Here is a 17,533-nt window from a genome sequence, read left to right as displayed (position 1 = left end):
ATATTGCTCAACATTGCAAGTTGAAGATGCAAACATCCTTCCGATATGCAAATTTAATAATCTCAGCAGCAATTCAACACATGCACCTCATCAGAACATGACAAACACAAATGGCTTGCATGTTGCTGGGAGACTGGTAGAAACGGTACGTTACATTTTGTTGTCTATAGAAACGATGAATTTTGTTTGTTTGACTCAGCAGGTGCTGCCGCAATAAGACGTGGTGGTATGAACATTAATAAAATTATGTTACATTTAGTTGTTTTAAATTTGTTTAAAATATGGATTTTTTCTTTGATCTTTAGAGAATAAAATACAAATGGCATTACTAATGGTAGTCATTCAATCACTTGAAATGTAGAATAAACTTTCAAATATTTTACGTCGCAGCTCAACGCTAAACTTTTCACATCTTAATGCGATGTCACCGTCAGCAAAACGTTCCACCCTTTTTCTCCCAGTCATCCACGGGCAGAAAGACATTTTCTCGCTCAAACATGGCTCTTTGCACGCGAAAAGATGGATGATTATTGTTTGCGCGTGAAAATGAAACAAATTCGTTGTAATTGTGCAAAATATTATTATTTATCTTCATCGCGTTACGCTCGAGTGCCATCAGCAGGGAAGCCGGGCACGAATTTTCCGCCTCGTTCCTCTATCCGACAAGATACGAATAAAAGAGGCCTCCCGTTTTCGGCTTCCCGCGGGAAAAGCGATGAATCATCCCCAATTGCCTCCATCTGGTTTTTCCAACTTCAGCAGTTATGTGGCAGCGGTAGCGAGCGAAAATCAGAGCCCATTTTCTTGGGAAAATCTGGGCAAGGAAAGGAGCAATATGGTACGTTCTGCGAAATTAGCAGAGGCTGCTTTGTGACTTGTTGGTACTGTTGGGACCCATTGCAGGAAGATTTTTTTTTCGTTTTCACTTTGAATGAGAAATAAAATTGAGAGTTGTCTTTTATTGAATTTTACAATGAAAAAGCAATTACAAATTTCCCAAAAATGCTCACCGTACCCTACGATTACATTCCCATTAACTTGTTACACATTAATTTCGCTTTCATTCAGGATCAATCGACTCATTCCACGTTCAGTTTCTATATTAGACATGTAGTACGTGCCCCATCCTTCCAACCCGACGATGATGGCGCGGCATCGATGAAGAGAAAGACAAAGCGCGCGCTGCGGAACAATTAAGGGCCGAAAAAGGATTGAGTTATGACCCCGGCCACAACCAACGGGAACTTTTACCCGCGACCAGCTAGCTAGTAGAGCGCACATGGCCAATAACCCCGAAATGATTAATTTTAATTGAGTTAGTAAACTTTCCCATCGGCCGTAAATCATTCACGGATCGGAAGACTTTGCCGGCAGTTTGATGGCTAGCCCACTCACACACACACAAGTGCGGAATTGATTGGAAAATCATTTGTGGTTGTGCTGAGCACTAAATCAATTGATGCTTTTGAGATTTTATGTAATTTATTTATGTGTTAAATGGGATTAGTATGTATTCATTTTTTTAGCTTATATTTAAACAATTTTTTAATAATGGAAGTAGTTCCAAATATAATTTTATTTTGAAATTCACTCACCAAAACTCCACGAATCCCTGGTGCAGCAGCAGGGCCATAAAATCTCCAGTCAGATCATCCCGCTCGCCCGTTAGCAGTAGAATTCCGTCGAACGATTCCGGTCGAAATTCGATGTGAAGCTGAAAAAATAAAAACGCAAAAAGGATTAAAACTCAAGTTCAAACATTTCGAAAAATTCGAAAAAAAACTACTCCTGCCTTATTTGATAAGCGCACAGTTGTCGGAAACTCAAATTTAGCAGGAATAATTTATTTCCGCTTCAGGAATGCATTTTCGAGCTACAACTAATGATGCAAAATGGCACCCTTTAACACAGTAAATGAATGGAAAGTTTTATCCTATAAGGCTTTCTAGGCCCAGTGAAAAAAATATAATTTAACTCAAAAATGGCGAACTCCTCGTCACAGTGTCCTGATGCAAACAAAGATCGAGCTGTAGCTGTCACAGCCCTGCGAAGTATGTAGGCTGACATATCGGGCAGTCAGTCAAAAAAAACCAGCTAGAAGTCGTCTGACAAATTTTTTTTGCTAGAAAGAGATAGGAAACCTGATGCAAACAAACGTCCAGCTGTCATGTAAACATACTTTGAATGTATTGGTAAATTTCTGACTAGAAAGCCTTATTTAAAAAATACAAATAAAAGTCGATTTGGTTTGTGAACAAATGTGGACAAAATATTTAATTTTTAATCTTTTTATTTTCTAATTAATTTGAGACACCCTAATCAGGTATCATATCCTCAGCTGCTTTACTAATTAAAAAAGGTTATGTATTGTAATTTTTTTATTTTTCTTTCTATGCGAATTTAAAAAAAAAGCATATCTTATAAGAGTGAACGAATATGAACCACCCTAGGTCATCTAAGACGGAAAATCAAGCAAGTTTGCAGTTTTGATACAAATTAATGCGATATTCATGTAAATTTTCTCATAGAGCATTGTACAAAATCTCATAAAATGACAATTTTTAAATCGCTGTAACTTGGGTTTAAGAAAAACCCTTTTGAGATGTTATATTCATATTAAAGAAGAAGTGTTAAGCTTTCAGGTGCACCGCGGAGCGTATTTTTTTGTGTCCCCCTCGAAAAGATACAAACATTTGAAAAAGGCCTATTAAAAATTATAAAAACGCTGTAACTTTTTACCAAAATGACCTAGCGACTTCGTTGACATTTCAAAAGACGCGTATTTTTATGCTCTAAATATGTCCTGAAGACTTCAAAATTGCCAAAAATAATAAAAAAAAGATACGCAATAAAAACACCTTTTTGATGGGCCACCCTACTGCTTTTCATATAAAATGCTGTAGAATGACCCGATTAAGAGATAGAGATTTGGTGTCTTCGAAAAAGTTGTTTGAAATGGCTAGTACTACAATACTGTCGAAGAAAGTATACCTCTATCTCATCTAGAATCGAAGATAGTTTTTGAAAATATTAGTAATTGTTGGACCACCCTTATATCGTTTTGACCCAAAGATGTAGAATTTCATTCTTAACAAATGTTTCTTAGACACCGAAGCTCGAAAATGCATCCCTGAAGCGGAAATAAATTATTCCTGCTAAATTTGCGTTTCCGACCACTGTGAAGCGTTCTCTTGCTGCTGCTGCTTGTCAAATTTTGCATTTGATATTGCACGATTATTTTAAACTTATTTGCTAACCATAGCAGTGGAAACAACTCATAGTCGGATAAATATTCTAATTGCATTTTGTCTGTTCCAGTATTCCAAGAAAACTGAAGTTAAGTGTCGTAAAATTGAACTTTAAAAAGAAGTTTATGCAACAAGTTACAAAAACAAGATTTTGTCAGTGTAATGGTCTAGATGCCGACTGGAGAATCACCCAGCGCTGCGCGGACACGAGCAAACACGTCTTACCTCTAGCAGCTATCAACACTCGAATCAATGAGAGGAGCCGATTGCCGCGCTGTCATGGATGACAGCATAAGGCAATGTCGACAAGACTGCTTATGTCGACTGCATGCTGTTGCATACAATATTGCATCCCGCACATCCTCCCCCTACTTTAAAAAAATAAACAGAAACAAAAATAAAAAAAACAGCAGCAAAAAAAAAAAAAAAAAACTCAAACTTTATTTTCTCCGTGTATTTTCCCATCATCCACCCACTGGCAAGTACGCCGTCTTATTTACATTGGGCAAAATTGCTCGACCTCACACAGACACATACACATTTGTGAGCGTTGTCAAGCGACAACTGTCATCGCGATCGTCGTCAAAACAAACAGATTATTATCTGTCTGCTGCAGGAGAACAAGGAAAGCGAATGTTAAAAAAAACGTATTTGAGAAACCAATTTTATTTGTATCACGAATTCGCAGATGCTCCAGCTCGGCGATTTTATTCGTGAATCACCTGGACGTAATCCTTCAGATAGGACGGAGCTTTCCTTTCCCGACTCGTTCGTGAGTTGCCGCGGGCTGCATCAGGACGGTCTGGAGCCGGAACTTTCTTCACCTGCGACGTGCGCGCGTTGCCCTGATCCGAATGATCTCGAGCCTCGTTGACTGCTTCTGTGGACTTCCGCCACTCGTTGACCTTCTTGGTTTGTGAAACGTGCCGCTTGACCACCTGTCCGTGTTCATCGTGAAGAACGAGGCTCCCGTTGTTTTCTTCCACAACGGTGTGTTTAACGGATGAGAAACGCGGATCACCCTTGCCACGAGTTTGTTTCTCGACCAACACCTGATCTCCAGGTTGCACACGGCAGTTTCGTGCACCTCGACGCTTGTCCTCGCGAATCTTTCCTTCAAGCTTTGCTGACCGATCTCGATCGTTTAGCAGCTTCTCATCGATCGTTACTGTCTCGAAATTGGCCAACGGAAGTCCCCGTTAATCTTCCGACCAGACATCACTTCTTCCGGGGGCACTCTCGTAACGCTATGCGCCGCGGCATTGTGAGCGTTGACGGCGTCGCGCAGTTCTTCAACGTAGTTTGTTTTATTCACCGTTGCACTGGTCATCGCCTTGTTCACGATCTTCATGTGAACTTCCGCAAGGCCGTTTTGTTGCGGGAACAAAGGGGTGGAAAATACAGGGGTAATGCCACGTTCAACACAGTACCGCTTATACTCCTCGCCGTTGAAGGGCGGTCCGTTATCAGACTTTATGTACTTCGGGAGGCCTTCGCGCTCAAAAACATCGTCAAAGGCCTTTTCCGTTCGTTCAAAGCTTGTAGACTTGATCGGTCTGGCCACGAGGTATCTGGACCTGTAATCCACAATGACCAGAATGTAGATGCCGCCGAATCTCGCGTATGGTCCATTGAAATCGACAGCTATTGTCTCCCAGACGGCCTTCGGCGCGAAAATCCGTTGCATCGGGGTTGGCCTCTCCGGCATGCCAGTCACGGCACAGGTAGAGCAGGAATCTACCCATTTTTGCGCGTCGCTAGGCATTCCTGGCCACCACACTCGTTGTCGCAAGATGCTTTTGAGTTTGGCTGCTGAAGGATGTCCCATGTGCGCGATCTCCAGCGATCTTTTGCGAAGCGTTTCGGGCATGACTACGCAACCGGTTTTAAGCAGCATACCATCTCGGACGACCAAATCACCCTGAAGCAGTTGATACTTATGAAAGTTCTTCGGCCACCTTCCCGATTTCAGCGCTTCGATTACTCCCTGAAGTGTGGCGTCCTGGAGAGTAGCTGTTTTAATCTCCTCGTCGCCCATAAACGTTACCGCATTTGCCTCCACCGAAGCGATTTCCCATGGACTCCACTCATCGTTGAAAGGTTTATCAACGCCGTCGTAGAGGCGGGACGGAGAGTCGGCGATGTTCTCAGAGCCTCGAACGTACTCGGCCTGCATACGGTATGGGCTCAACCGGAGGGCCCATCCATCCGCTCGCGTGAGTGCTCTCTTCGAATACTCCCGAGTCCTGTTCAAAATGAACGATACTCCTTTTGCGTCTGTTCGAAGGACGAAGAATCGGCCGAGAAGATAAAAATAAAAGTGTTCAACGGCCCAAACCGTGGCGAGGGCTTCACGCTGGTGCTGTGGGTACTTTTTCTCAGTTTCCGAGAGGGCCTTCGAGGCGAAGCTTATAATCCTTGTTGATCCGTCAGCGTCTTCCTGAACGAGGACTGCACCCAGAGCGATCGGCGAGGCGTCCGTGTAGAGGATTGTTTTGTCCTTTTCACAGAAGAACCCGAGCGTTACGCAGCATGCTGCTATCTTGTTCCTGATCTCCTCGAATGCCCGGCTTTGCCTTGGACCCCAGGTCCAGGACTTGGCCGAGACAATCTCCCACAGAGGCCCGGTGATATCGGCGAATTGCTTCACGTGTGGGCTTATATACGACGCAAGGCCCAAGAAACTACGTAGCTCTGAGGCGTTTGTAGGTTCACGGAAGTTGCGGATACTCCTAATCTTACCTAGGTGATGAAATCGCTGTTAAACTAAGTAAGATATGGAACATCAAACCCGATACTTACTATCATCCACGTGGAACCCGTCCTTATCAAGTTCGTGGCCGAGAAACTTAATTCTTTCCTTTTCGAACTCGCACTTGTCCTTGTTCAGGGTAAGATTGTTGGCCTTGATTATGCGCAGAACCTCGCTGGTCGTCTTCCGGAGCTCTTCTAGACTTATGGCGAAAATAAGGATGTCGTCAATATATATAATAATATTTCGGACACCCTTGAAGATCCTGGCCATCTCTCTCTGAAACGCTTCCGGGGCGCAATTGACTCCGAACAAGAGCCGAGTGAATCGGTACATTCCGCCCTCCGTCAAGAACGTCGTCAATTCTCTGGAATCCTCGCTCACCTCGAGGTGGTAGAATGCACTTTTAAAATCGAGTTTCGTAAAACAGGTAGATCCGTGCAGCATGGTTTTCATTTCGTCGATCAAGGGTAGGCGATAGTACTCGCGGTTGATGGCCTTATTGGGCGCCCTCATATTGACTACCAACCGGAAATCGCCCTGTCCCTTTGGGACATTCCGCTGACCCATGTGGGGGCGGTTAAAACCTTCTCGATGATGCCCGACTGCTCCATTTCCTCTAGCCGACGTTTCGCTGCATCGCGGAATGCGGCAGGGACGTTATAATAAGCGTTCTTCACCGGCGGGACGGTTTTGTCAACACTGAACTTGATCTTGACCCCGGGTACTTTTGGAAACGGCGTTATTTTCTCTGCCGTGCCCAAGGCGTTGACGGCCAGTCCGACTTTGAGAAGCCCGAGGTCGCTTGCCGTTGAGCGGCCAAGAAGTGATCTAAGACCATCCTGGACTACGTAGAAGGCCACCGTCGTACATTTATCCAGCGTACATTTACGAGTCGTACATTTATCCAGCGAGGTTTACCGGTATTGAAAGGTATGAATTTTCCATTCTATTATTTTTGTTAGGGAAAAGTAGGCCGTATCGTTTCTCCAAAAGGACAGAAAAAGTTGACACAGCGGAATTTCAAGAACCTTTTTTTGCAATTCAGTCGTGAAACTATTTAGGGGAAGGTGGGGCAAGACGACCATATGGGGCAAGAGGAACAATCGCTCGTACGGCCGTAATTTTTACAATTTTGATTATTTCCAGTATGAGGAAATGTTGCTAGCAATGCAATTAGCTGATTCTACTACCACATAACCGCCAAAACGACGTAAACGCCACGGAGCATAAGATTTAATGAAGTTTTTTTACAAACCTTTATTTTCTTATAATATTTGGAAAGTACAAAATAAGACGTTGGGTTAGTTTTAAGGCTCATTTTATCAAAATGCAATTTTTCCTAGATCAGTAGTGTCCCTACCAAGGACTTGCACCTATTATAAAGTATGATTTAACTTTTGGTTATATTTGTTGAGGGCTTTTAAAAAAAATTGTTCAGGTGGGGCAAGTGTACCATATGGATTTTTAGTATGGGAAAAAACGAATTGCTGCAACAACATATTTTATTGGGAAATAAATACATAAACGTACTTAATAACTGATAAACAATTGTTTAAAAAAATGTCCATGCAAAATATAGTGATATTATGAAAATTTCCTTTTTTTCATCTAATTAATAATCTTTTTCGTAAAAACGATCAAATTTTTAGTAAAATAATATTCTTTATTCTAAAAATGAAAGAAACGTCCATCCTAATCTGATGTATCTAAGTGATAACAGTTCAATTGTCAGCAAATTAACATGTTTTTTCATGCATTGTTCCTCTTGCCCCAACGGGTTGTTCGTCTTGCCCCACTAGTTGAGTAGAACATACGGAAAATAAAAAAAATTAAAATCATTTTTTTGCATTAAAAACAGGATTTTTTGAAAACTTGTGCTATCAAAGTCTTAGTCAAGACCTGGAATAAGATGATTATTATAAAATCCGACAGATTTTTAACGTTTTTAATGGGTTACAACGATCATTTCCTTAGCTTGTTACACTTGCCCCACTTTCCCCTACTTTCCCTGTCATTCTCGAACGACGAAACAGCCTACTTTTCTCTTTCAAAAATAACAGAATCAAATGGTAACCCTTTTCAAAATAAATTCTGTTAAGTACTACTTTTCAGCATTGAAACGGATGCTGAAAAGTGGAACTTTTCAGCACTTGTTGACATTTGTCCTATAGTTCTGTTCAAATGGTGTTTTACGGTAAACGTTGTATGGAACTCGTTGCACAACTTGATTTTTTCATCATTCGTCGTATTTATCCAACTCGGTGAACCTCGTTGGAATAATGTACGACTCGTGCTGAAAAATCCTTTTTTTGCATAAACTATGTTTGCTGCAATATTTATGCTTAAACTTATTTTGTAACGACAAATCTCTTCGAATACCTGTACAACAAAGCTTCATGCAGATAAAAATAACAACGTGACCAAAACAGCTGCGGGATTGTTTGATGTTTTCTTTTAAAACTTTTTTGTTGTCGTTTCAATTTCACTCGAATTCAGGTTGGCCTCGTACGTACGATTAGAGTACATTCCGCAAGGTTCAACTAGTGCAGATGCAGCACAGGTAAACCAGCCCAAAGCAAAGTTTTTTTTTGCGATTTTTGTTCCCTAAAATCGTGGCCATTCAACCGGAGGATCAAAGAGCAAACTCGATGTTTGTTGTTTCAAAGGATCGCGATTCGGCCGGGAATAGTTTATATACCGATTTAATCAAATGACGTGCATGCCAGTCGGGCGGATGATTTCTTTGTAGCGAGGTTGGTTGGTTTCGATTTCGGAACGAGGAGCGATTTGAACGGCTTGATTTGAATGTTTTGCTTACTCACCTGGACGTGTTTGTAGGCCCCCCGAAGGGCAGGAAACGCCAGCCACGAGTGCTGGTTGAATCTTGGAGTGTTCACGTGGGAGTCTGCAAGAAGAAACATGAAAAGAGTTAGATTATGAGTTGATCGCATGGTTTTGCTTAAAAAATGTATTAAATCGGCATCTAATGCTGGGTCTTCAGCACTTTACCACTTATAATATTTTTCTATAACTTTCAAGTTTTCTCATTTCAACAAGTAATTCTTAAAATTGTTTAAATTTTGAAGAATACTCTAGCAATGCCTTAAAGCGCGTTCTGATGAAGTTTGGAGGGAAAATCCAAATCTTAAAATCTTCAAATCTTCTTATTTTCTTATAAAATTCAAAGAGGTGGTTAAATCCCAATGAATTTCACAATTCTCAACATAAACAAACCCATGGGTTGTACTGGAAATGTGTCATTCTAGTAATAGATTTCTGGGAAATACGGTTCTAGGAAAAGTAATTCTGGAGAATAGGAGAGAACCACCAGACATATCTCAATAATAAACACCCATCTTTTTACAGCCCTAAACCCACCTCAACCTGCTAAACTACTCAAATCTCTCCGGCACAATAAATCACAATAATTGTTGTTTATACTTGTGCTACCCATTAAGCATTTTTCACTTGTTCGCTCGCACTCGCCCAAAGAGGTCCAGCTGCGGACAGTCCCCGAACTCCCCTCATCCGAGATAAATGGGGTTTAATTTACTCTCCCTTCGGTGCTAATTCCATTCGGTCGCTACGCAAAGGACATAATTTTTCTCCCACAGACTAGTCGGAATCGTTTTTGCGGCGTCTCGTCTCACCGTTTCTTGCTTGGGTGCGTGTTGGGCTGTAAAACTGCAGGTGAGATTCAGCAACAAAAAGTATTTCCAACGACACCCGGTGGGATAATTGAAAACCCGTTAAACCCTCATAAATTAAAATTTTAATTGAGTTCGACGAGCTGCCACTCCACCTCCGTCAGGTAAATCGTTAATGGAGTCGTGTACGCAAAGATTAAGTGCTCGACCCTAGCTGCAAGATCAACTTTGATGATTAAAATTTGTTTATAATTTGATGGAACCCATTGGCTCTGTGGTTGATGGCGATGGGAGGTCTGCATCGTAGAAACTAGAAGCGGATCAAGGTAGAACGTAGAACGGGGGCAGTGAAATTTGATGGATCTGAAAGTGTTTTATGCGCTGGAAAGTTGAGCCATTATCCATGGGAAAAGTTTTCGCCGAAAACAAACTTGGCTAAGCTAATCTAGCTTGAAGACACTGTTCTGAACTGAGCTGTAGAGTCAAAGTCAGAGTCGGTAACGTTGGGTAATTGAAGTTGGAATCAGGCGTCTGAGTCAGTGAAGTTTAGAATCTGAGTATTTTTTTAGTTAAATATATCTTTATTGAACATTCCTATAATAATTACATTTTATTTACTTTTTAAGTGGTATGCTCGTGGCGCAGGGGTAGCGGCTTCGGCTGCCGATCCCGATGATGCTATGAGACGCGGGTTCGATTCCCGCCTTATCCACTGAGCTTCTATCGGATGGTGAAGTAAAACGTCGGTCCCGGTTTCTCCTGTCTCGTCAGAGGCGCTGGAGCAGAAATCCCACGTTAGAGGAAGGCCATGCCCCGGGGGGCGTAGTGCCAATAGTTTCGTTTTCGTGGTATGCTTAATGCTCTTCATCTTTTTTTTTGGTTTTATTATTGACTGTTCACATTTATCTACTTACTCCAAATTGTTTTACATTTTTGCATTGAAGGGGTAAAAAAGAAAGAATATTTGAACAACTTATCCTAACACAGGGGTGCCCAAACTTTTGGCCCAGCGGACCAGATCTGATTTTTCCGAAGCAATGGGGGGGTTTTGTCGATTGAAATTATATACCCTGATATCATTAACTTACAAAGAACATTCAAATTTCGTCGTTGAAAGTTTTTGTCAAGTTTGAAAAATCAACGAGACAAGATAAAAATCATTGAAACGAAATTTGGATTCAAATCATCTTTACGAAAAAACATTTTTTAAGTTGTTTTGTACCTTTTTTCAAATATTTTACAATACATTTCAAAATGTTTTTAAAGGCACGAAATTTAAAAATGTGGAGAAAAATATATATCTGATAGTTTTAAATTTGTCATTCTTCAAATTTCCTAAAATAATTGAAGTTTATAGAAAAACTTGGTATCTGATTTCTTGACTCATTTTGAAACATTTTTTTTTAATTTTAAAAATATTTGCAGCGATCTTTACATTCGATATGATTAATTTGCTTTTTTAAAGCTTTTTTCCAGCTAAATTTTATTATTGTTTTGCTTACTCATTTATGAAAAATCAATTCAAATCAAAATCCTCACAAATGTAAAAATTATAGAAGTTAAAATAGCCAACATTTTTAGAAATTTATATTTGACACTTCTTTTTGCACATTTTTTAAGTTTAATAATTGGTTCTAAAAATTAATATAGAAATGATAAGAATTAAATTCAAATATAAAGAATGTGAAATAAAAAAATAAAAATGCAAATTCCAAACAAAACGTCAAAAGCAAAAATGAAACAAACAAATGTTTTTTTTTTCAAAATATTGAAGAAAAAAAAATTAATCTCATGATTATATTTTAAATTTTGACACTCAATTTATTTATTGAGTATTCCATCAACAACCTTTAGGGCCGGTCATAGAACTATTTTGAAAAGCCGTCGCGGGCCGGATGAAATGGCTTCACGGGCCGGATCCGACCCGCGGGCCGGACGTTGGGCAGGCCTGTCCTAACATAAAACTAAAATAAAAATTCTTTGAATTATTCAAAATCATTAAACGAGTAAACTACGAACTGTATTTTAAGATAGATCCTCCAAGCGTTCTTACTTGTTCTGCACGAGTTTTGCACCCACGCAGTGTTGTTGTCACCTCGATGAAAATGTTCAGAAGTCCTGGTGGTGAAAACAGGTCACTACTGCACTACACTCTGAAATTTTTTGCCGCTGATTCAACGGCAATGGCTGCAGATTTGGAACCGATCGAACAGATCCCGCTCCTGGTGACGCTAAAGCAGGAAAATTCACGTCCGTAAATGCTGGTGGCGTTTTGCGACGAGTTGGTTGATGCCTCGTCGTTGCATGCTGCCGAATTCTTTCAAACTCAGCTCATTTTGGGCAGCTCCGTTTCTTGGTCGAATGGTCGCCACCGCAATTGAAGCATTTGGCAAAATTGCCCGAACTGCTTTCAGCTCAGACAGCGTTGTCGATCCTTTCTCGAGATGAACCAGGTAAATTGATTACGATACTTGATGTCCTTGTTGTGTCTCGTCATCTTGAAGACTTCAATCACGTTCAACTTAAGAGTTTTGAGCACTTTCTTTAGCACACTCACAGCCATGTCGTACAAGCCACGGAGGACCTGTTTCATGGGGCGTTTACCTGGGTCGTCATGACTGTAGTATGCAATCTTTGTGTTGTTCAACAAATCCCAAACGTTGTTGTGATCCTTACAAATTTTGAAAAAAAATAGAAAAATAACTCAAATATTTTTTTTTCTTCTTCAAATAAAAAATTGCACTATTGTGTGTATGCCATATTGCCATAACAAAAAACCTATTTTAAATCATGAGCCTCATGAAGTTGAAGTGTTTACTCAACATATTTCCACAGATTTTTAAGAAATAGTTTATAAAGTTAACCGTATCCACCCCGCAATACACTGTAAATCGTCAGTTTTTCTTTCAAGTTTCCCACTTTTCAAGCTCTTTACTAGTGCCGTCGATCCTGTCACCGCTGGAAGCCTCATTAAATTCTTCGAAGCAAGTTCACTTCGTTCGTAGTACAGCAACCGGCAGCTCTACCTGCAGCACGGCTCTCGGAAACCCCTGCCACTTTCGCGGAAATTGCTGTCAGTCGGCAGCCAGCGGCAGTGAAAATCTGCGCTCTCTTGATGCACACCTTCCTTCTTCTTTCACCTCCACCAGCCAGCCACACTTTTAGCATCTCGCAGAAAATGGCATAAATTTAAAACTTTTTAATCCCGAGGGGGAAATCTCCTAAACAGTATATTGATATAGCTACCAGAGCTATAAATACGATGACAGGCTTACGTATACCGTGCACGGAGGGGGTGTCAAACTTTGGCCGGAAGCCGGAAAATTCTCATTGCAAAATAGCCACGTGGAAGCTGAGCTGAGCTGACTTTAGCCATCTTCGCTCTTTTTATACAGTTTTGTTTCATTTCCTGCGCAGCAGGTCAGTGCAGAGCTGCTGGTTCAGTAGTTCATTCTCAGAATTTGAATGCTAATAGTTTGAATTTTGAAAGAATTTCAGCATTAAAAAAAACGAAAATGACAACAAGTTAAATTTGTGAAGATTTTTTTAAAATATTTTCAATACGGTGTTATAAATCATCATTGGCCGGGACTTGTGGTGTAGGGTCTCGGTGGCAAATTATGAGACGAGATTTGTCTGATCAAGCCTTCCGTCCGACGGAGAAGTAAATATTGTTCCCGGTCTAACCTAGAGGGTTAGGTCGTTGGCTCAATCTAGGTGCAGGAGTCGTCTCCCTGGGTCCTGCCTCGGTGGAGTCGTTGGTAGGCAGTTGGCCCAACAGTCCAAAGGTCGTCAGTTCAAATCCCGGGGTGGATGGAACCTAAGGTGTAAAAAGAGGTTCGCAATTGCCTCAACAATCAAGCCTTCGAACACCTAGTTTCGAGTAGGAATCTCGCAATCGAGAATGCCAAGAGCTGTAGAGCGCATAATTTGAGGTCATCATAATTCTGAAGTTTGAAATAACCCTTCTTTCAGCCAGGCATTTTAAGTGACCGGAAGAAGCACTTTCACGACAACACTGAGAAATTTCTAGCAACTGCTGCCGGTCCTGCTTCGCTGGGAGTTTGCACAGCACACTACAATCAGTCAACGTTAAACATAACAGGAAAATGCGATGCAGCTGGGCGTTAAACTTTCAAATAAAAGCTCATAACTACTAGAGCTCAAAAGTGCAAGTCTGCAAAACTGGTTCGTCAATGAGCCGCTGGCTAGTTATTTCCCTAACGGTTCGCTTTGAATGAGCTTCACTCTTTGTTTTAGTGAGTATATTTAGTTAGCCTCTAGGCCGAAAGTCAAATGTTTTGCACTGCTCAAATATGAAAAGGAGATTTTTTTTTACTTTGTTAAAGATTTAGAGTATACCTCATCAAATATATCTTAATTAGATTTTTTAAAGAACGATTTCGATTTTATATCGGAAAAGAATGCTATTGTTTTTGACTTATTTGGGCAAAAATGTCCTTGGAAACTACTGATTCTGCTTCATTATCCACAGTTTTTTTCAGATTTTTTTAGCAATTGGAGTTTGCTTCTCTGTCATGTGTATACCTACCAAATTATTATACGAGTTTTGTCATTTTATTGTGGAATTTTCCTCACGCTTTGCAATAAATCTATAAATTAATTCTAAATTTCAATATTTTTTTTCGATTCTTTGTGGAGATCAAAAATTTCATAATAAGTTTTTTTTTTTAAAAAAGAGGAAATATTTATCCAAGATTCAGCTTTTTTTTCATTTTATATTTTATTGAACTTTCTGTAAGTTTTTTTCTTTCTGTAAGTTTTTTGAAAACTTTTTCTTACTCTTGTCTATTCCATAGTTATAAGTAATAATTTTTCGATTGAATTATGATGTAAAACACAGCTGAAAGGAACACCAAAACTCTGTTGTGTACCTAAATGAACTCATTGTAACTTGATTATTCACAAATAAAACCGAATTGAAATTGAAAAATATTTTATTGAATAGATTTTTTTACTTGTTTAAACATAAAATTCAAATTCTTAAACCAAAATTTGAGTAGTTGATTGCCTGAAATTCCCGAATCCAAGGATTTTTTTCATATTTTGTCCGATTTTGTTAAATTTATAAATTATACTTATTTTGGTCTGGGAATTCCGGACAAAAAAAATAAAAAAAAATCATAAAATACTTCGAAACAATTCCATTTAAAAAGTGCTTAAACCCAAAAAAAAATCTCCAATCGGAATCCTATTCTGTCTCTGAATCCTGTTATGAACACCTCTTATTTTTGAATATGTTACGTAAAATATTCCAGGGAATCCGATAATAGTAGTTTAAGCGATAAGGTGCAAAAAGAGGAGTTTTTCAGCACGGGTCGAACGTTTATCCAACGAGGTTCACCGAGTTGGATAAGTACGACGAGTGATGACAAAATCAAGTTTTGTAACGTGTTCCAGACAACATTTTTTTTGCAATTCCGAAAACACACTTTGAACAGAATTATAGACCTAATCAGATCAAATTATCAGGAAACCCATTGAACATAGGTTGTTTTCAAAATCTACTCTAGAAATGTTCATGCATTGAGACAATGAATCGATTAAATAAAAAAATGTTAAAACGTATAATTTTTCCACACAAGTGCTGAAAAGTTCAACTTTTTAGTATCCATAAGTAAAACTTTTCAGCATTTGTTTTGAAAATGATTTTTTTTTTTGATTCTGTTATTTTCGGTACAGAGAAGTACACTGTTTCGTTGTTCAAAAATGACAGGAAAAGTAAGTAGTTTCACGACGGAATTTCAATAAAAAATTTCAGACATAGGCTTTTGGCCCAGACACAGTCAACACGGTATATTAAAGTTTCATACAACCTTTTTAAATGTTTAGCTGGACTTTTCGGTTCTCAAACTTTTTTTTAATGCCAACTAATCACCTTCATTTGCGACATTTTTGGACCACCCTAGAATGGTGTAGATCACCAAACAAACAAATAATACGGGTCTAATTATTTTGGCCATTGAACCACCTTAAAAAAGCGCGATTGGAAAACTTTTTTCCCGATTCATGCTCTTTTCCGATGAAATTGATGTTTGAAGATTGGGCCTCTTATTGCAAAGATATGAGATTTTCGGTTAACTCCCAAAAAGAACTAATTTTTTTTATTCCTGCATTTTTCGGCTGTTGATCCGATTTAAAATGCAGAGAAAAGTTCGTTGAATTTTCTATTCTATTTGATAAAGTTTTAATATTGTGGATTTAGCTCGTAGCTGGATTTTCTGGCATCTTCTCACGGTCATTGGAAACGATCGTGGATAGACCTAGGGGTTCCCAGTTGGAATGAAAAAATTCAATTTATAGAAAAATTATGGATTCAAATTTTGCTTTTTTATCACTTCTCCGACATCAAGAATAATTGTTTGAACATGCTCGTAATTTTTTTATTCGGTCGGAAAAATATTATTTTTCTTGAAAAAACTTTCATTTTTAATCACATGATCACCCCTAATTCTGGCTCGATGCCGCCATCATGCGACCGCGTGCTCCGTTTGTTTGTCAACAAAGCTGCAGCTGGATGGTGAGACGAAGTGAGGGGGGAAGAGATTTTGACATTTTTATGCCCGCATCTGGCCCGCCGCCTATTTCGTCGGTCACTGAGTCGCCGGTCGTTTCCAGTGACCGAGTCCAGCTAGGAACTGATCGTACAATATAATCATTTCAAATGAGTTGATTGAAATTTATCCATTTTTAAATGTAATCCTTGAACACTGTATTTCTGAAATACACATTTTGATTTTACAGATTAAAACGAGCTACAATCGAAAAAAGGGATATTACGTTAAGCTTACGGGTGTAACCGAAAACTTGTTTTATACAAACCTTAAACTATTGTTTGCAAGAGGATTCATAACAAGTTCGACTATTTTTGCTATCAACAAGCGACATTTGAAAAAATAAAATAAAAAATGTTAAATTTTCTAATCATGCATCTAGAGTTCGTGAAAAATTATAAATTAGACACTTTTTTAACTCGACTCAACTATCCAACCACAAACAAAGCTCCCGTCCAGCACAGCAAATTGAGTCAACTCGTCCGGCGACGACCGGCAACCGGAAATGCGCCACCCGGACGTGGAATCGACGAGAGAGCAACGTCCAACTCGCGGTCGAAGCGGCCTCCCTGTCGGCATTGACGTCCCTTTTTTTGGGCCTTTTCTCTTTTTTGGAACTTTCACAACCAAAAACGCGCTGGATTATTCATGCTGGATAATGACTGGCACACACACACTCACCCCTTCTGCACTCCCCGTGGCGTGGTGACCCTTCCGTTTCCGGGGTGCGTGCCGGGAATCGCAGAAAACATGGCCCCAAATCGCGTACGCGTTCGTGTCATGTGTGCGGTTGAATCATGGAACCCCGGGTTGGTCCGCTGGACGGGGCACAGTGGGACAAATTTGGGCAAAATTGCATCAATCAAAATTCGAAAAACTGTTTTTTTAATTACATGGTTGTGGATTAACGATAAACTGAGTTGTTGAAATTGATAAATACAAAAATGGAAGCTTTGAACCACTGTCATCCGGGACTCCACGCTGGACGAGGATAATCGAAGCACGATAGTGGCTTTTAGCGCAAATGAAGTGACTAAATAGGGTCGATTTTGAACTAACGCCTTTTTGGCTCCGGGCAGGGCACGGTTAGCAAAGTAAGGGGGAATGGAAAATGGATTTTCGTTTGGCTGATGAACATGATGCACGTTCCGTTTTAGAGTGGTTTAGAACGTGTTAAATTAAGCACAGAGTTATTTAAGTTTGATTGCAACGCGTTTATACTCTGTTTTACAACGATTTTATTTGACTTATCCGTTTTTCAATAAATAATTTGTTACTTTACTTGTTTAACCTTCTTGTTCATTTCTG

General features: G+C 39.7%; 1 protein-coding gene across 1 annotated transcript in view; it reads right to left on the bottom strand.

Moving 5' to 3' along the window:
- The window catches only part of LOC6037148 (pikachurin), a gene marked incomplete at its 5' end in the record, with an annotated part of 226,670 nt that overhangs the window by 94,505 nt on the left and 114,632 nt on the right, over positions 1 to 17,533 (bottom strand). Inside the window, 2 exons of the mRNA XM_038261273.1 lie at positions 1,596 to 1,714; positions 8,826 to 8,908. Of these exons, the coding sequence (XP_038117201.1) occupies positions 1,596 to 1,714; positions 8,826 to 8,908 (202 nt within the window). The remainder of the gene's footprint in view (positions 1 to 1,595; positions 1,715 to 8,825; positions 8,909 to 17,533) is intronic.

This window comes from Culex quinquefasciatus, chromosome 3 (assembly GCF_015732765.1).
Source record: "Culex quinquefasciatus strain JHB chromosome 3, VPISU_Cqui_1.0_pri_paternal, whole genome shotgun sequence".
NCBI classification, from domain to species: domain Eukaryota; kingdom Metazoa; phylum Arthropoda; class Insecta; order Diptera; family Culicidae; genus Culex; species Culex quinquefasciatus.
Note: the sequence above shows the minus strand (reverse complement) of the source record. Positions and strands in the feature narration are given on the sequence as shown.